At 35.2% G+C, this 20479-nt stretch overlaps 1 protein-coding gene across 1 annotated transcript; it reads right to left on the minus strand.

Annotated features, from left to right (window-relative positions):
- Positions 1-3081: 3081 nt before the first annotated feature.
- On the minus strand, positions 3082-19481 carry LOC118733343 (fatty acid hydroxylase domain-containing protein 2-like). Its single transcript, XM_036462704.1, has 5 exons — positions 18610-19481; positions 10932-11005; positions 5682-5857; positions 3488-3942; positions 3082-3406 (listed from the first exon to the last, which is right to left on the minus strand). The coding sequence occupies exons 1-5, from the start codon at positions 19071-19073 to the stop codon at positions 3256-3258; spliced, it is 1320 nt and encodes a 439-aa protein (XP_036318597.1). The 5' UTR covers positions 19074-19481; the 3' UTR covers positions 3082-3255.
- Between the last annotated feature and the right edge of the window lie 998 nt (positions 19482-20479).

Raw genomic sequence — 20479 nt, forward strand, 5'->3', positions numbered from 1 at the left:
GGTGCAACAATATCTCCCTTTAAGGAGTCTTGCATTTCTGTCGGTTTTGGTACATTTTCCGTGTTTGTTATTTTGCGACTCTGCACTTTATCACCAGTTTCTTTGCCTGTAGTTCCATTTATCACATCCTGAAGTAACCTCTTGCCGACATTAGGCGTATTTGTAATTTGATACTTTATTATGGGAATATTAGAGCCATTATTTGGCAATGATGACGTTGTACTCTCAACACTTTCGCCAGCAACCAAATTTGGATATTGCTGATGCAGCAACAATTGCAGATAACATGCGAAAAATAGCGAAATCACTTTTAATGCCATAACAGAGATCTTATCACTTTGAGCTGCATTCACGAAAGATAATGTATAAAACAAAAATAACCGCAGAAATTGATGAACAGTCGCCTCTTTAACCAGATTTCCAAAATTTGTCTTTATTTTCGTTTGTAAAAGAAGTTTATCAAAACCAATGGGTATATTTCGCAACCAGCTGATTAAGGTTAGTGATGTCGGAAAAGCATCGATACATCGAAAAATTTCCACTCGATGTATAAATAGTCTGTATCGATGCATCGATGCATAGATGTTTTTTTTCTTTTAACTCACATCTCTAGTATCGAAACGTCATTCCAGTTTTTCAATTGTACAATTAGCTAAGTTGCAGTGGTTTATTTCAAATTTTCTACAATTTTACGAATAACACATTTTTTTGTGAAATTTTACCTAAAAAATTCTATGCAAATCGATGCATCGAAAAATACCGATGCATCGAATAAAAAAAAAACATCGATGGACTTTTGCACTGACATCACTAATTCAGCTAGCAACAATATGCAGGGTTGATTTCGAAAAGTATGTATGAGCGCTCAAATTGGAGAGTTGTAATGGCTGCGATCCCGCACATATTGCGCATCCGTATATTTTTGCTATGCAGTAAGAAAAAATTCTCTCCAATTCCCTCTCAATTAAAGAAATCTGGGTTTCCTAATGCCAACTACGGAAGCGATTCCTACATAAACGCGTAGTATGTTGGGTTGACTTCGCTAGCATGAACTATTTAATTTTTCTCAAGATATACTAGGTTTTTTATGAAACTTAAAGCGGCTTGTGCCGGGGGATCTACTTATTAATAGTTTTTTAGATATTTACTATTTAATTTTTTGTGCTTACACCTTACAAATGCACAAATAATTTTACATTGCCTTGACACCAGAAGGCGTGACCTATCCCTCTTCTTTGGCAACACAGAAAGAAGAATTCTCTTGATTAAGGGTTATGATTATGAAAGGAAAGGAGTTTAACAGTGCCGTATTAGGAAATGCCAAGTCTTTCTCTGTTGGCCTTGACATTGCAGGGGCGCCTTCGACTTACTTTTCCTGTGTTAACTCTGACGTTTTTGTCCATTCGTAAAACAAGACCAAGCAGGCGCAGCCGCTGCATCTTCAAATGTCCATATCCTTGTAAGGATCATATAGTTTATTGTTCCATCTTCTTCGAGACTCGCCGTCGCAAATGTGTTCTGCAAATTCTCTGTAGAATCTCCCGAATTTCGCAAGACTCGTCTCATTGTAATGTATGCAACAGAAACTTGACTTTGAAGAGATTTATATCTTTCCCATCAAAAGGATAACCAAAAATTCTGGACTCTCTAAGACCTCCAACTTCTGTCCAGTACTTACTGCATTCTGAGTTTACCCATCATAGTTGGAAAGTGTCAAAGCACTCCTTGACGAGCCTGGAGGAGATCGTCCTATTGGATAGGGCCCTTATGGCTGCCTGGATGTCGGAACAGATAACTTGAAAGGCGCCTTTTAAACCCTTCTACCTTCGTCTGGTACAAATTGCGATTTCTAGTATTTCGGCCGAAGACCAAGTACCAATTGCAATAGAAAATTTGGTGCCAGGTCTAAAGGAACCCGCTCGTGTTGTGCCATCCATCTTCGATCCGTCTGCATACCAGTGTATAAATTTGGGATCTAGTTAAGATAATCCGCTTGACCCGACATCTCGGTCTGCAGTTTTGACATTGAATTTTCTTTCAAAGCAGATTTCCTTGGCATAGCGTCGCAGAACTCGCAGATTCCCAGACCTGGTATTATGCTCACAGATATGTTTGTGAATTTTTTTTTTAATAGCACTTTCAGAATTAAGCATTTGCAAGTTCCTCGAAGCTACTGCTACTTGGACCAAAATATGGAGTGCAGTCCAACCTTAGAGCGGCTCTAAGGCCGTGTGGAGTGTGTTATTTCTTGCACTGTTCTGCAACCTAAACGTACCCGTACCACCGTACAACTCCTATGAGCCTCAGTCATGAGATCTCTGATGTGTATACCTGACAGTTACCGCTTTGTTTGGCCCTAAAATTTGACACCGGTTGAATTACACGTGCCAAAGCATCAGCCAGTTCGTTGCCGTGGACACCACAGTGTGCCGGTACCCACATAAGTTAAAGCGTATTCCAATTTTTAACGAGATTCAGCCTCAAATTACATTCCTGCATAATTTTTGAAGAGGTGTGATCAGTTTACAAGGCCTTTAGTGCAGATTGGCTGTCACTGAAGACGATGAGTTGATGTTCACGCCACCTTTCGCTGGTTATCCTGTCTGCTACTTTAAGCATTGCAAAAATTTCCGATTGAATGAGCGTGGTCATCTTACCTAAAGTAGGGAACCATCAGAAGTTAGCCTCCAGATTTCATCCGGCTCCAGTTCCATTTTCACTATTTTGCCCGTCGGTATATAAAGTTTTTACCGAATACCCCAAGATAGTGTCTGAAAAATTACCGACGTGCATTCTGCCGAAAGGGACTTCAGGTAATACGTTCGACAAACTTCTAAACTACTCTCTGTGGCCAGAATGTCGATCGTCGCGTCACAAGATAAAAAAAAAGCTGTGGACATTTTGCCTTCATTGCCTCCTTTTGGATCGCTAAATCCGATAAAGGAGTAAGAGCCCCTTCTGAAGTTGAACTCATGCGCCCTTGGCCAGGTCTATAAGCCATAAGTTCCGCTCGTTGACTGCAATTACGTACCATTTCATTGAAAGGTTTCACTCCTTTATAATTTCCGATGCAATAAAGTATATAAATGACTATTTCAGATTATTAATATTTATCTTATTGCCTTATTTAGCTACATTTATACATACATACATTCATATCACATAAATTTAAAGATTGCAACTTAAATCTACAAGTATTGCCAAATATTAAAACCAAGTTGAAAAATGCATCCCACTTGAATTTTATAAATAATTTTATTTAGTTGATGAATCCGGGAAGGCCTCACGCGGTGGCACGAAACTCAACATCATAATGTGTCGCGTGTACGACTTAGTTGCTCGGAATAAAATATCAGTGCCATGTAGACGATCCAAAACACCTAGCACGCCGAAGCAATTGTTGAATCTGAAAGATTAATTTTTTTTTAAATTTATAATTAAATAGCTGTTACAAAATGGCTTTGCTATTTTATTAAGTAAATCTTACTTCAAATGGTGAAAGTCATGCGCCTCTGGACTGGGAAAGAAGGGCAAATGATAACCGGAATGCGCATTGAGTGTCGATAGGATGGCTAGAGCAAACCACATCCAAGCCGTGGCAACGTGTGTGTTCATTAGAAAAACGCCCAGAAATGGAGGCAGTAAATTGCTAAAGATATGCTCAATGGGATGGCAATAGATTGCCGTAACCGCTATTGGTGCTGTCCATTCGTGATGTTGCTTATGTATAAATTTATAAATATGTTTATTATGCAACAGTCGATGGGAATAGTAGAAGCCTAACTCTTCCATTAGAATGCACACGGTCAGTTCTACACAAACCCAGTGGAATGTTGGCAATTCGCGTATTGAGTTGAGGCCACGCAATGTCATTAGTTTATAGCTGAGAAAAGCGAATGGAATACCAACAAATAGCTGATTGCTTATTACGCGCCACATAACCTGCGAGTGAAGGAAAAGAGACCATATTATTGTCAAGTATAGTGCCACAGAGCAAAAGAAGTTTTTTTTTTTTAGCGATATTCGGTATGCATAGCCTCTATATGTTTTTTTTTTGTCTAGTAGGGAATTTACATGCGGCGAATTTACAGACAAATTTTAGTTGAATTCAGCAGTTGACTTGTGTAAATTGCCTTTTTGCTAAGGGTTTGGTCGAGCTTCTGCTCTAATTTGAGGAGTGCTTCTTAAAGTTATCAAACGAATAGAAGGACCTTCGATTTAACACCGTCTCCGAACGGCAGATGGTTTTTTGTAAGAAGCTTTTTCCTGGTAGAAATATGCTCTAACTTCTTCCGCGTACTCGTCAGTTTCCTTATTTTCCGAAATTCAACTATGCTTTGGGACTCAGTAAAGAGTGACGATGTGATGTCTAAAAGATTTTACGACATTCCTTAATTTATATCAAGTTAGTGCCTGCCGACTTCAGGGTCTTGATCGCAGCCTGACATTTTTATAAGTAAGGCGAGTTTTGTGTGAATAAGGTCCATAATGCTTACAAACTTTGCTTAGATCGCAGCCTGAAAAATATTGCAGCAATCTGGAGGTCTGTATGTCAGATCCCATTTCTATGTCCAATTAGGATCCAAAACCTGTGAATACTGAAATTTTGTCAGTGCTTGAAACGGTGTTAGATTCCCTGTCCTTTTTGTGAGATATTTCGAAGTTGCGGCTTAAGTCGATCTCCGTGAACTGATAGTAAAACCTCTCTGTTTATTAAATAATGTTTAAGCCCAATTCTGTCTGGAAGAGCGGTAGCCTGTTAGACGCCCTTATTAAAATCATGGAGCTACACCTCCTACTGCACTATGAGGCCATTTCACGTAGAAGGAAGAGGAGTATAGGGCATACATATGTGGCCAAAAGAGGATATACGCTCCCTATGCCCGAGATCTATTTTGAAATTTATTGTGTCTCTAGGGCTTCATGAGGTGTTGTGAAGAGCTGTGTGTCCAGTAGACCCACTGGTCTATATAGGTATGTACATATATAGACGCCCTAGTCTTCGTTGCAATGACTTTTTATGCTGTTTCAACAACAACGCCGCAAGCTTTAGCTATTTTTCGTAAAAATAGTTTAGAATTGTTGAAAATCTATATTTTTCGATAGGAAAATTCGGTTGCTTCCATGCAATAATAATACCCAATTCTTTATTTTACCATTTTATAATACCAACAATTTTTTATGGGTCTCCCCAATGCATTTTTTGGGGTTTTTGGAGGCCTATAAAATATGTTTCATATTAAAAAATGGTTAAAAAAACGACATATAACTGTTATTGCAAGTCTCCTAAAGAGAAACAGGGCTTTCCGATCGAAAAATATTGATTTTAAGAATTCTATACCATTTTTACGAAAAAGTATGTTGTGAGGTAGTTCTAAACATACGGGTATTATTTTTTCCATTTAAAAATCCTATGGGGTGAAAGCTTAACATTTTAAATTTTTTCCCCGCATGTATTTTTGGACTACCTTAATGGGCATACATATATAGCACAGTTATGTGCAACTTTCGTACGGTATGTTAATTTCAGTACAAGCTCCTAGCCAAAATTTAAACTTCAAGTCGATACGGGTAATCGTTATCCTACAGTATTTCGTAAAAGTCTAAGCATATCGAAATTCGACAAAAAGATGTTCTGCAACACCCAAATATAAAATGTATTATAATAAAAGTTGAGTTACCTTCATTAAACGTTCGGTTTCGACCGGCTCATTAGTGCCCGGCTGAATTTTGTATTTGCGCAGGAATGCTGGACGGTTAGTCAAATCCATGAAAATATAAATGCCACCGACTAACCAATAGACAATCATTGTGAAAATGGTACTACCGATGACCCATAGCATCATGGGATCATCACCTGAAACATATAGAATATTAATTTCTTCATAAATATTCATCATACGTGTATATTAAGGTTGTCCAAAATAAGTAAAGTCGGAATTTTAATGCTCTCACCCACTAGGATTGTTCTATATACCGAAAAAAGTATTCCCCTATTTTTTTATTTTGAAATCAAAAAATATTTAGAGGTCGCTCAAAGCGCTCAAACTTTTCCATGTATTTTGTATGGAGAAAAAACAACTTTTCGTGGAAATGGTATGGAATTCTTGAAAATCAATATTTGTTTGGTTCTCTTCAGGAGACTTCCAAAAACAATATCCAATTATTTATTTAACCATTTTTTAATAATGAAGATTTTATATTTATCCCCCATTTCATTTTCTGGCATTTTCTAAGAGTTTCGGCGGTCCTATAAAATAAGGCTACTAAGAAAGAATTGTTAAAAAAATAATTGGGTTTTATTATTGGGAATCCGTTGAAGCGAAACAGAGTCTTCCGATCGAAAAATATTGATTTTCAAGAATTCCATACCATTTCCACGAAAAGTTCTTTTTTGCCATACAAAATAGATGGAATGCTTTGAGCGACCTCTAAATATTTTTTGATTTCAAAATAAAAAAATAGTGGTATACTTTTTTTCGATATAGAATAATCCTAGGGGGTGAGAGCATAAAAATTCCGACTTTACCTTTTTTTTACATGTATTTTTGGACCACCGTAGTGTATATACATATGCATGTATACTACATATCAGATCAGTTACATATGTATTACTAAAAAATTACAAATACCTATTATATCTAATTACTAAATTTTTATTTTTTTTTTTTAACTGATATCGTCGCTTTGACTTTGAAAGTCAGAAACAAAAGTCATCGCTCCAGAGGAGCTCTTTAAAATTTTCTATTGCTTTTTTATCGACAAGCAGCGCAGACTAAAAACTTTCTCTGGTCGTCACTGTCCTATAGTGTCCATCTCTAATATAAAATCTATAGGAAGCTCAAAAAAGCACTGCGCGCGGACATCACTGTCGCAGAAATTTTTGAATCTTCTGCAAGAGCGCTTCACTTAAGAACCAAAAGTTCCAATAGCGCATGAATAAGCTTATCTCGACGCTGTGCTAAGAAGTCTGAGTTCCTAGTATTTACCTGAAAATCGGCCCACCAACATAACCGGCTACGCGACACAACGAGTCTTGTGAAATTTATACGTAATTATTATTGAAAGCTATTAGAAAACTCAGCAACCAAAGGTTAAATGCTCAGTAGCACCCCATAAGTACTTTGAAAATTCCTTAATAATAGCAAAATGTCCCCAAAAAATCTTAAAATTATGTTAAACTATTCCTAAGTTCATGACACAACCCTTAAATATCATAGCATCTACATTAGGCAAGGTCGGTGTGAAAGCTTTCTTCGGAAAGATTGTGCGGCCATAAAAATGGCCATGTCTTATCGCTTGAAGAACATATTGACATGTGTTTTTTGATCGTTGTTTTCTTGAAAAATGAACATACAAACAATGAAAACTCTTTAAAAAGATACCGAAAGAGATCGATAAGAATGTTCCACAGATGTGCTCAAGATTCGATCTACTTCTGGCACCGGCAGGGGCCGAACGATCTATGCATGTGCACCACGCCAGCGAGATTAACCAAACTCATCTCTTGTTAACCTAACCCTTCAAACGTAGGGGGACATTGTCAAATATTTCTTTTGTATGGGGTTACACCCGGCCTAATCAACTTACAGACGTACTATGTAATACACGCAGTGTACTACTATCAATGCTTGTTATATAAGCTTGCATTTTATTTATAAATACATATTTTACACATCTTAATTGAATCCGACAAGTGATGTACTATTTCGCAGACAAATAATAATAAAAAATAACAACAAATAGTATTTACAGACGAGAATTTGTAATGTGAAAATAAGCAAATTAGTAGTGGGAAGGCGGTTAACGGGGCTCGCTGTAAATTTAATGAATAAACCAACGCGATTTGCCTCTTTCAATCTCAAATGTACAAACACTTGTTGATTGTGCAAAGTCAATGAATCGCGGTAGAAATTTTAAATTGTCTAAAATATACGCAAAAATACAAAATAAAGTATATACATTAGACTGCATCACCAAAAAAATTTATTATATCTTAAGATGTCCACCAAAATATTTCGGAAAAATATTAAGATTTACGTGAGCTGGACCGATTTGAAAATACCACCAAAAATGGAGTTTTTTATGAATAAAAATAGTTTCTTAGAGAACTTTTTGAAAAAAGTCCCCTCAGATGACAAAACAGATTAAGTTTAAAAAATCTGCATAAAAATATTTAATAATCTTTTCAACGGAATCGTAATAATGGTATTTTTGATGCTGTTTTTTTTTTACTTTTTTCTAACTTGAATAACTGGATCAAACTATTCTGATATAGGCTTATGGGATCTCAGTAGAACGGTATTTTCCCACTATTTTTATTTCTGTCAAAAAAAGTCATTCGTGTCCCAATTTTTTTTTTTTTCAAATACAAATACATCTTAATTCAACTTTGAATTATGTTCGTTCACCGTATCTTTCTCTTTCATCCTTTGAATGAGTTTACTAGCAAAGAAATACAAAAGGTGAGAAAATACCTTTCCAATGATAACTCACAAGTCTACACCGGAAGAGTTTAGGTTCAGTTATTCAAGTTTTTCTTACACCAATCTTTGGAAAAAGTTAAAAAACAGCATCAAAAATCTAATTATTACGATTCCGTTGAAAATTTTTTAAAATTCTTTTTAAATATTTTTATGCAAATTTTTTAAGCTTAAACCATTTAGTCATTTGAGGGGATTTAAAAACAAAAATCCTTAAGAAACTATTTTTATTCATAAAAACTCCATTTTGGAGGTATTTTCAAATCGGTCCAGCCCACGTAAATATTAATATTTTGTTCCGAAATATTTTGGTAGAAGCTTTAAAATATAATAGCTTTTTAAAATTCCAATGGAAACACAGTACCGATTTTTTTTTGTATGGGGAGTGATGCAGTCTAATGTACATATGTACGTAAAAGTATGTAGGTATGTATATGAACATATCGCTCATTTAATAAGGGACTGCCATAGCTAAAAAAAAAAACTATTTTTGAGTTAATGATGCAGAATTACTAGCTACATATTCATCCTTATCGCCAATTCCATGTGAATAAATCTTTCCCATAATTTAACACGCAAAATAAAAACAAGCAATTTTGAAAACTTTTAACGCGTCTCCTGAAAAATACCGTATTTCTTTGAGTTGTGACGATCTTTCAGTAAATAAGAAATATGTAATTTAGGTAAAAACTATTAACAGCACGCAGGGTTGCACGAAAAAAACTTGAATGGCTTAATCTTGGCTGGCGACCAACTTAGTTGAAAGCGATTTGCTGAAAGGCCGTTGAAACTAAAGTAGAATGCAAAGTTAAACAATGCAAACGCCTTTTTATGGCGAATATTTTTATATATTTTGATATTTTTAGCCATTCAATTTTTTTTCGTGCGTGAGGTGAACGCAAACGTTGAACGCAAAATCGCCTCATGCGAACAACGTATTACGAATGATACAACGAATACACAGAAGCGCGAATTCCACTTCAACAGGTGTGTGTATTCATGTACTTAAATGCAGTTTACAAGTTAAGTCTCACGAATTTTGATAACCTTTAACCATTATTTGAGCTAGCTAGTGACTTTATTTGCTCAAACTATGTACCAATGAGTTTAACGCTATGTAGTTCTATGTTTACATACTCGTATTGAACTAGATTAGGACGATAATTTTGCTTAAGTACGTACATGTATGTATGTATTGATAAACATAATGATAAGGATAAACAGATTTTGATAAGTTTAAAAATTTTTTTTTATAAAGTTTATTTTATAAGAAAAACCATAGATATACATAAATCCAAGTTACAAATTGTGCAAAATATTTTGAAGCACGCACCACTAACCACTCGGGTCCGTATAAACTAATGAATGTCCAATTGAGATTAATCCAGGACTACTCTCTTTAGAGATTAATCGCACAAGTATTATTATTATTATTTTTTTTTGAGGGACTGGCAATACAGTAGGTGAATACGAACAATTTCTACTACCAGTTTTATTATTTATCATTTAATCTCTAATTATAGATTAACTAAAACCGCCAAGATAACATGGCTTATATTAAACAAACAACTGCGGATCTAAGGGCTATCAGTATAGACAAATACGGTAATAAACAAGATCATCATGGTATGCATATAAGTAGTCGTCATAAACCACCTCATCGTTTGATGTCTAACACTAATCACTTGATTGTAAATCAAAAATCGTTATGTGAGGCGTTTATTTTGAAAGTGGCATAAGTCAACTCATGCCGTATGACTTCAGTGATCGATCAATTTAACCGTTTTGAACGCGTCTGTTATTCGTGCAACTTTATCAGCCAAAGGTAACCAGTTTTGCCTATCAGTTTATGACGGTTGAACGATTTACAGATTCATTCAGTTTGAAGTAATCAACCATTTAAGCACAAAAGTGTGGAAATGACTTATGCCAAACTTTCAAAATAAAGAAAATCAAAAGTAGAGGCTAACTTTAATACAGTAATAAATAGCAACGTGGGGGTTTGTTTCATACATCCACCACGCTTTACCTAAATGGTACTATTTATACCTGATAGCCCCACTACGCGAGGATTTTGGTTCCCCTCATCAGTGGGTTAAAGTTTAAACTTTTACAAAATCAATTATCTTACAAGTATTTTATGTACAAATTGACTTCAAGCAGACCTTCAGGGCATAAATTATGATATATTGTACAGATCGACTTCAAACCTAAATTCTGGTCTTCAGAGGTCTGTAGCTAAATTTAGCGAACGATTTCTTCATAAAAAATTTTAACTCCTCTCATTGCAGCTCTTTTTGGCACAGTTGGAGGAAAAATTGATTAAGGCTAGTTTAGCTGTTTCACAGAGTAATTCTACGTACCTTGCACTTTACATACATATGTACATACATATATTCATGCTATTAAATACTATTATCACTTTCTTTTTTTCTCTATTCTACTCACCTGTTTTATCGATAAATTTATCCCATTGCGCCTGCCAGAAATCGCCTGATGCACCCCAGAAGCTTTGCAAATGCCTGAGTAGAAACATATCCACATAGTAGAATTTTTCCATTTTCAGTGAAAGCAAAAATAATGGTAGAAAATCAACAACAACAAAATAAATAAAATAAAACACTAACAAAAAGATATATCGTATGTATCTATGCCAAGGCTTCCAGTTTAAAACTGAGCTAAGCTGAACTTGAAACGAAAGTCGGAACTACAATGCGCCAGAATTGTAAATATGTGTTTGTATCTAAAGGTACGTATATGTACACATGTAATTGCCAAGGTGGGGAAATGGAAACCCGCAAATAAAAAAGAAAATAACACACTAGAACTAATTGAAGAATGAATGTTTGGAGAACCGAAATTCTGGACGGCTATGGCAAGAATGTCAGTTGGTTGGTGGGTGCCTTTGTTGTGTTAATTTGTATGCAAGTAGGAATTTATGAACACAATTTGACTCGGTGAGATGTGTAGCGATCTCAGCGTTTACACTATAACGAAATTTAATTCAAAACAAAGCGATCGAGAGATTCTACTCTCACCAAATTGCAATTGCACACACGGGCACTGGAAAATTGCAGATGTAAGAGAGAGAAAGAGAGAGAGAGAGAGAGTGGGTATTGGAACTTGCTTTTGTTGGTAGATGTCTATCGACATGGAAGCTACTCATTTGTACATATGTATGTAAATACATACCCTGTAGGGAAAGCATGATTTAGTGAAACAAGCAGTGTTGCCACAGACAAATTTTTTCCCTACCGAAACTTCCTAACAAAATCCACCAAAACCTACCAAACATTTTTTTAAGTTTTTTAAATTTTTGTTCAATGTCAAGTTTATTAAAAATGCAGATAAATTAACATTTAGTAAAACTAAGACACAGCTAGTACAATAAAAACTAATATAACTGCGTATAACAATTAATTTTACTGTGCAGACTTATGCGACCTAAGAACATCTATTGTAGTCTGTCCTTAACTTGTAGTGTGCTGTCGTTTAGCCAGTAAGAGTTCCAAGTACAAGGAGTATTTCGGAGTTCCTCCTGGGAGAAGTTTTGAATCTCTTTGGTCGTCGTATTATCTCTTTCTTCTGCCAGTGGGCAGCAGTCTGAGATTCTTCTTAGCTCCTAAGTAATTCTGCAATGTATTTTTTCGCATTTCGGTTCCACGCTTTGCGAGACAGTCAGACCTTTCGCTGGCTTCAAACCCTTCATGTTGCGGAATCCACGTCAGCGTTACGCTATAGCGGGCTCGCAGGTGCTTCAAGACGCCACAAGCCTTGATGTAGTTTTAAAAGAGTCTAAGGCCTTTAACACTGCCTGACTATCCGACACAATATTTATTCTGGCCCCATTTGTCCTTCTACGAAGATATTCGCGAACACAGACTTCGATTGCAAAGACCTGCCCCTGGAATCTGGCTGGGTACGAGCCAATTGGCAGACTTTTCTGGAATCTTGGTCCAAGAACGCAATAATAAGGGTACACGTTTTTACTTACGAATCGGGTATACATATACACATGTTTGCCGTCGACGTTATACGAACGCACCGGTTAAATATTCGTGTAAACAAGGTTGCTAAAATGTTTGGGGATACATATTTTCTATTTTTCGCAAACAACTATTACTCATTGTCGCGAAACGTACCAAAATCCAATCTAGCCTACAAACCTACCAAATGGAAAAAAACATACCAGTTTTGGTAGGAAAAGCCCATGTGTGACCACACTGGAAACAATGAACTTTTTTATAAAAAAGCTCACTTTAGCCGCTTGTAGAAAAAATTTCCAGGACTCATACAGACATCAACTCTATGCAGAAAATCTTCAGACTCAGTATCTTTGACATTTAACTAACTCCATTTTTGTAGTGCGCGCCTTGATATTGTCACTACCTATGTTTTTAAGTAGCAGAATATTATTCTTGCTAAGGCATAAAGACAATAGCAGATTTTCCGGTAGGGTGTGTACGGTACCTTAATTATAATATAAAGGCCCTATCTTACATTTTGGCTTCTTTAGGGAGTGATGAAAAAACTACATAAAAACCCCAGTCCTTTTGCTGCGAATTTCTTTTAAATGTTTTTTATATTTAAAAATGCAAATAGTTGTATGCTCTAGTAGTTATTTTTAAAATCCAATAGGTTTTTAGTGAGTAATCGGCAGATATTTGTACAATGTTAGATTTGAAAAGAAAATGAGTTAGGGCCTTTCTACAGTAAGGTAAAGATATATACTATTTACATACGTGTTGTAGTCGTCAAACATAGGCGTGAATGTTTACATGATAAAGTCATAAAATCATTTGTGAACTAGTTTTTCTTTGTTTATTTGAATTTTTCCCCTAAGACCAACCACCAAATTATAAAGGGTGTAAAAACCCTTAAAACCATTTACTAGTTTACGCTGCATGTTACAAAAGCAGAGGGGGCGCGACTGACTGTTAGGTGCTAGTTAGAGCAAATTGTAAACAAAATTGGCGGAATGTAAAAAGTAAACAATCGGTCAAGTGTATGAATAATATCTTTGTTTATACATTTGTACATACATACATGTATCTATAGATGTCTATCTATATGCATTGTATATGTGTTCATATTCTTAGATATTCTTTGTTCAGAGTATATATGTAGATATCTACATCCATATGCAAAGAAAGCCGGACGTGCATGTATGCATGTACATTAGGGTGATCCAAAATAAGTAAAGTCGGAATTTTAATGCTCTCACCCCTATGATTGTTCTATATCGAAAAAAAGTATACCCCTATTTTTTTATTTTGAAATCAAAAAATATTTAGAGGTCGCTCAAAGCGCCCAAAGTTTTCCATGTGTTTCATATGGGAAAAACCAACTTTTCGTAGAAATGGTATGGAATTCTTGAAAATCATATTTTTCGATCGGAAAAATTTGGTTCTCTTCAGGAGACTTCCAATAACAATAACCAATTGTTTGTTTAACCATTTTTCAAAGCTAAAGATTTTTTATTTATCTTCCCATTGCTTTTTCTGGCATTTTCTAGCGGTTTTGGCGGACATATAAAATATAGTTACTATGAAAAAATGGTTAAAAAAATAATTAGGTATTATCACTGGGAATCTCCTCCGGTGCAAAAATATTGATTTTCAAGAATTCTATACCAATTCTACGAAAAGTTGTTTTTTCTCCATATAAAATACATGGGAAACTTTGAGCGGTTTGAGCGACCTCTAAATATTTTTTGATTTCAAAATAAAAAAGAGGGGTATAATTTTTTCGGTATAGAACAATCTTAGGGGGTGAGAGTATAAAAATTCCGACTTTACTTTTTTTTTACATGCATTTTTGAACCACCCTAATGTACATAGGTATATACTTTTTATATGTGTTAAGAAAAGAAAACCGTCACAAAGAAATATCGATAAAAAACTACGCTGTAAAATTACCGAGGTGTATGTATGTATATATATACATATGTATGTACAAATGCAGTGCCAGCCACTTGAATAAGGCCCCATTTTGTTCTCAGTATTGACAGTTTTCCTCTTGTTCATTTAATATTCATTAATTTTTTTATAAAAATATCATATTACATAAAATTTAATCAAAATCAAGTTTACAAAAAATTGCACTGTGTAAATTGGATTTGCATGGTTTTTGTTATATTTAGAATGTGTTATATTTTTGTAAAAATTAATGAATATTAAATAAAGAAAACCAAAACTGTCAATACTGAGCATCAAAAGGTGGCGTTATTGAAGTGACCGGCACTTTATGTATATATACATATGTGCACATCGCGGGTCCTCTACAATAACGACACAATTCAAAATTTAAAACATAAAAACCCTTACTACTGTTAAGTGGCTCATGTCTCTAATCCGTGTCTAATCCAGTTTCAATCCTTACTAAAGTAAATAGTAAGGATTACTAAAGTAAATCTTGGAGCAGTGAACTTCTTCACGGATGGATCGAAACTGGATGGTAGGGTTGGTGGAGGAGTCTTCTGCCGACAGCTTTCCATGAGTAGTAAGTCCAGGCTTTCGAACTGCTGCAGTGTATTTCAGGCGGAAGTAGCTGCTATCAAGGAGGCGGTAATAGTCCCCTGGAGCTCTGGAGTATTTGAGATTAGCCGAATTCGTAATTACATAATCGGCTGGAGGCGTTTTATCGATTAAGTATTGGGTGCCGTTCAGAATGTGGTATCACAAAGGACCATCTCCTAATTGTCTATGTGAGTGCCTGAAACTTGGGGCTGCCACCTAACCTAAAAAAAAATCGCTGTTGAAGCTGTAGCTATGCGAGTCGCGTCTCAGTTGGGAGAGCAGGCTATAACTATTATTTCTTCTTCGCTATTCTTTGAAACTTTGAGTTTATTTCAACCGAGATGGATGTAATAAAACTGCATTCTCGCTTTATTTTCTGACATTCGGCTGGATCACCCCTCTCTACAGGTAGAAATAGCGGATTTTAAAATCATTTTAAGATAAATAATCTTTGTTTTATAATTTTTTATGTTTCTTGAGCAACACAAATTTGTTTTGCAGTTGCAAACACCGTGTCTGACGCAATTTAAATAATCAGGCATGTTCCAGAAAAGTAGTAGAATGAAAATGAAGTGGAAATCAAAAATAAAACTTTTCATTTTTGATGTTTTAGAAAAGTAGCGATTTGCTGGTTCATTTTTAAAATTTTATGTTCGAAAAAACGGAATTCAAAAGCATAGAGTAAAATGTAGAACACAAAAATGTGAAATTGAAGTATTTTTAGAAAACAATTTAAACTCCAAAGTAGAATGCAGAACATGCCTGAATGATAATATTTTTTTCAAATTATTTTAATATAGCTAAAATTGTAATATGATACAGTTGTATAATTAAATAATGTTATACTAATTTATGCTTGCATGGGTTGGCGGGCCTTTTACAAGTAGCAGGTAGGAAAGGTAATGGCGTTTTTGTTTGTACAATAAATGTTGCCTTTTCGTTACCCTGTCCTTAGCGTTTGTTTAAAGAGGGCAATGAAAGGGCTAAATTTTTTGCTAGAAACGAAAACGCCACAAGTAAAAACGCTAGTTAATTTTGCTAAAGTCGAAGTGCTGTTTATATGCTTTATAGAATATGGTTAAAAATCAATAATGAATATTGCCAGACACTTTTGGCGGTAACTTCCACCAGATGCTTTAAAGTTTACGTAATCAATAGTTATTGTTTTCGTAAATACGAATTAGGTGTGATCAAACGCGTGATACATGTCGTATGAGTAATATAATTTTCTTTCCTTAATTCGAAGGTATAAATTAGTATGGCTATTAATTAACAACATAATTTTGGTCTGGCCATATCAAAATTTTAGCTATAATAAAATAATTTGAAAAAAAAATATCATTGTTTATATTGCGTCTGACATGGTTTTTGCAACTACAAAACTGTCTGGCAATTACAAATTTGTATTGCTCAAGAAACATAAATACATAATTATATAAAAAAAAATTATTTATCTTAAAATCTTATTACATTAAGCGAGCAATTCTTATATATATATATATTAGACTGCATCACCAAAAAAAGTTGCGGTTTTCCGTCGGGATTACAAAATGTATTATATTTTAAGACGTCCACTAAAATATTTCGGAAAAATATTAAAATTTAAGCGAGCTGGACCGATTTAAAATTACCTCCACAAATGAAGTTTTTTATGAATAAAAATAGTTTCTTAAAGAACTTTTTGAAAAAAGTCCCCTCAGATGACAAATTAGAATAAGCTTAAAAAATCTGCATAAAAATATTTAAAAATCTTTTCAACGGAATCGTAAGAATGAGATTTTTGATGCTGCTTTTTTACTTTTTTCAAAGATTGATTTACGAAAAACTTGAATAACTGGGCCAAAACTGTTCTGATTTAGACTTATGGCATCTCAGTAGAAAGGTATTTTCACACCGTTTTCATTTCTGGCCAAAAGAAACGTCATTCGTGTCCCATCTTTTTTTTCGAATACAAAACATCTTAATTCAACTTTGAATGAGGTTCGTTTCTCCTACCTTTCTCTTCCATCCTTTGAATAAGTTTATTAACAAATAAATGAAAATGACACCTCTTAAGTCTAAATCGGAAGAGTTAAGGTTCCATTATTCAAGTTTTTCTTATACCAATCTTTGAAAAATGTTAAAAACAGCATCATCATTACGATTCCGTTAAAATTTTTTTAAATATTTTTATGCAAATATTTTAAGCTTAAACCGTTTTGTCATTTAAGGGGATTTTTTCAAAAAAAATCTTTAAGAAACTATTTTTATTCATAAAATAAACCATTTTTGGAGGTATTTTCAAATCGGTCCAGCTCACTTAAATCTTAATATTTTTCCGAAATATTTTGGTGGACGTCTTAAAATATAGTAGATTTTAAAATTCCAATGGAAAAATAGTACCGATTATTTTTTGTATGGGGAGTGATGCAGTCTAATATATATATATATATATATATAGGGTTCTCGGAAACGGCTCTAACGATTTTAATGAAAATTTGTACACAGATAATGTTTTAGATTTTAAGGTTATATGAACAGGCACTATCTCCGAGGAGACTCGTATAAGGTTGCCACCTATTCGAAATTAGTTACAAATTAATTAAAAAAGTGGAGTGCATTTTAAAGATACCTAATTCAAAAATATTTTTAATGGGGTTGCCACTTAATTTAAATCGTATATTTATTTATTTATTTTTGTTTAGAAAAAAGGTAAAATTTTACTATTCATGGATACCAATAGAAGGTTCTTAAACAATGCTTTCTCTATATACAAAATGTTATCTGTTGTCTAAAGGCTGGTTTTCACTATGTCTAATTCAGTGGCATTTGTCGTCAAATAAGTGAAAACACATTGTCAAATGAGATCAAAATCGGTTTATCGATTGAATTGGATCAGGATAGGTCTTTAGTCGTGTACATGCACTTCGAAATCGGCTGTCAGTTTTTGACCCATAATATCATCGGCAAAGGTATGGATAGAGGAGATAAAGTTGTGTCAAAATATGTCGCCAAATTTTGGTGTCAATATATGACATAGTGAAAACCAGTCTTAAGGTTGCCACTTATTTTCGATTCTACACAATTCATCTAAAACATCGCAATATGGATATCAAATGAAAGGTATTGTTGAGAATTTTAGTCAGAAAATATTTTCCATCAGGGTTACCATGCTTCTATGTAATACAAATTTTTATTTTGTCCGTACTTCTATTGAAAAATTTGAACACCTTGGTTTTCGTGATTGGGATAAAGAAAAATATTTGCGCATTCACGCGATTGGGATATGATTTACAGAAAATTTTGTGCAAATGCCCGATCGTGTGACACTGCCTTAATGACATTACATTGAATTTTCATGAAAGAAACCACATTTCAAAATTAAAGGAAAATAAAATAAAATTAAATTTTATTTATCGAGCCCTAACCGCCAAAAAAACGTAAGCGATTTTTTTATTATTATTTTTTTTTAATGCAATAATGGCTCTAGGAATATTTCTGAATCAAAAAGAAAATTTTGAAAAAAAAATGTCGCTACGTTTTTTGGCCATTATGCCGCGATATTTGAAAAATCATAAACCAATTTAAACTCAAATATTTAGTACCAGTCCGCCCAAAAATTTACTCACCAAGTTAAGACGTTACGAAATACAATAAATACCGCTAAGGCACAGGTAATGATAAAGATTACACTGTGTAACGATGATAACCAACGTGGCTTTTGTGGCTCCATTGGGGGACCGTAGCCAATGGCTGATAGCGGTGATGGGGGTGGCCAATAGTCGGTATCATCACCGGCAAGCAAAGCAATACTATCACCGTGAGCATCAAAATCAATATGTGCGATTTGTTTTTCTGGTTTATCACCACTACTTGACGATACTGCACCGGAATCGTTGTTCCCTCCATTACCCACAACGCCGACAGCAGCACTGCTGCCTCTGCCACTTGCAGCTGTGTGTACGGCTAGTGATTCTGTACCAACTTTTGTATTATTCATCAAATCCGTTCTGGTTGGGGTTGTGGTTGATGTTGTATTTGTTGTTGTTGTTGTTGTACCGCTAATAGTGGCCGTTTTGCAGTCGGTGGCCATATTTAATTGCGTTTAATTCGGTATTTTTTTTTAGGGTGAGATATGCAGCCTCTCTCCACTATTTGTTATTTTACGCTCTGATACACTATATTCAATATCTTTCGCTGCTGAAAAGATGTTTTATATCCTTTAATTCAGTTGGATAAGATTTCTTTTTCGAATCGATTATTCTAGGATTTAACGCAATTCAAAAATCGATTATATGCGCTGCAATCTTTTCGATTTTAATTTATAGCTGATGTTTGTACATATTCTGTATTTGATTTTCGCAAAGCACGGTTTCAACTTTACTATTTATTTTTTAATTAATATTTATATTTATTAGGCTCTTATTAACTAAAACATATGACGATATAATTTGAAATGCTACAACAAATATCCGTCGCGAATTATGAACAAAGGACACGAATTGCGCATATCAAACAAAACAAAAACAACAATGCCAATATCCTTTGTTTACATTTTGTTGACTTGACGACGATGGGCGATTTCAAAAGCTCCCGCGGAGTTAAGCTTTTACAGTGTCACAGTTTGAGATTAAAGTTCAACATAAGAAAGTTTATGCAAGTGAAGTTTGAGACCACCCATGAGGGACATAGCGCTGGAGGAGGGGGTCTGTCCATAAGGACCGAAGCGTTACTAGAGTGGAGTTCAGTGGGCATGCGAAGAGATGTCTTGAGTCATGGGGTGTCTCTCCGCATGCCGGGTACTCGTTTGGTACATCTGCGTTTACTTTGCTTAGGTACGAGTTTAACCTGCTGCAGTAGCCAGAGCGTGTTGGGCTATTGGGCTTATGACGTCCGAAAATTTTTCATCCGCCCATACATGGAACCAAAAGTCAAAAGTGAACCGTTTCGGGGAAAAGGATTTATAATCAGCCTTATCATGAGTTTAATTTTCCCCGAACCGGTTCACTTTTCACATTTGGTTTCCATGGTTTTACTATAGGCGGATGACAAATTTTCGGGTGAATTTTTTTTCGGGTGCCAGAATACAGCAATCCGGGCAGCCGCGGCATGCCTTCTTATGTAGCGGAAACATCATCTCCTTAACGAGGCCCAAAAGCACCCTGTCAGGGAGCACAACATTATGCTATGCACGTAGCAGTATGGTGCCACAGACATGAGCACCCGGACAGGCATATGCTTTCAGCAGAGTCTCCGCCAAGGCACGTGTCATCGCACGAACTGAAGACAAGGTCCAGACGTACATACATACACAGACCAGCCACTAGACCCGACTCTGCAAAGATAGGCCATGAACGGCATTCACAACTCCCGACCTGTGAATGTCGTTTTAGGCAAACTACCACCTACCGGTAACGAGACAGAACTTCAACTGGCTCGGAAGATACGCACCATACTGGCTCAACTTCGTTCTGGCTACTGCAGCAGACTTCACTAGTA

Source organism: Rhagoletis pomonella, unplaced genomic scaffold, assembly GCF_013731165.1.
Source record: "Rhagoletis pomonella isolate Grant_MI unplaced genomic scaffold, Rhpom_1.0 Rhpom_scaffold_00002, whole genome shotgun sequence".
Taxonomy (NCBI): Eukaryota; Metazoa; Arthropoda; class Insecta; order Diptera; family Tephritidae; genus Rhagoletis; species Rhagoletis pomonella.

Bases quoted from the DNA above. Each gene is read 5' to 3' on its own strand.
- LOC118733343 (XM_036462704.1), bottom strand. From the start codon at position 19,073: ATGGCCACCGACTGCAAAACGGCCACTATTAGCGGTACAACAACAACA. The intron at 5,858-10,931 runs GTGAGTAGAATA...TATATGTTTCAG, and splicing joins TAAATTTATCGATAAAACAG to GTGATGATCCCATGATGCTA. The intron at 3,407-3,487 runs GTAAGATTTACT...TTAATCTTTCAG, and splicing joins CATGACTTTCACCATTTGAA to ATTCAACAATTGCTTCGGCG.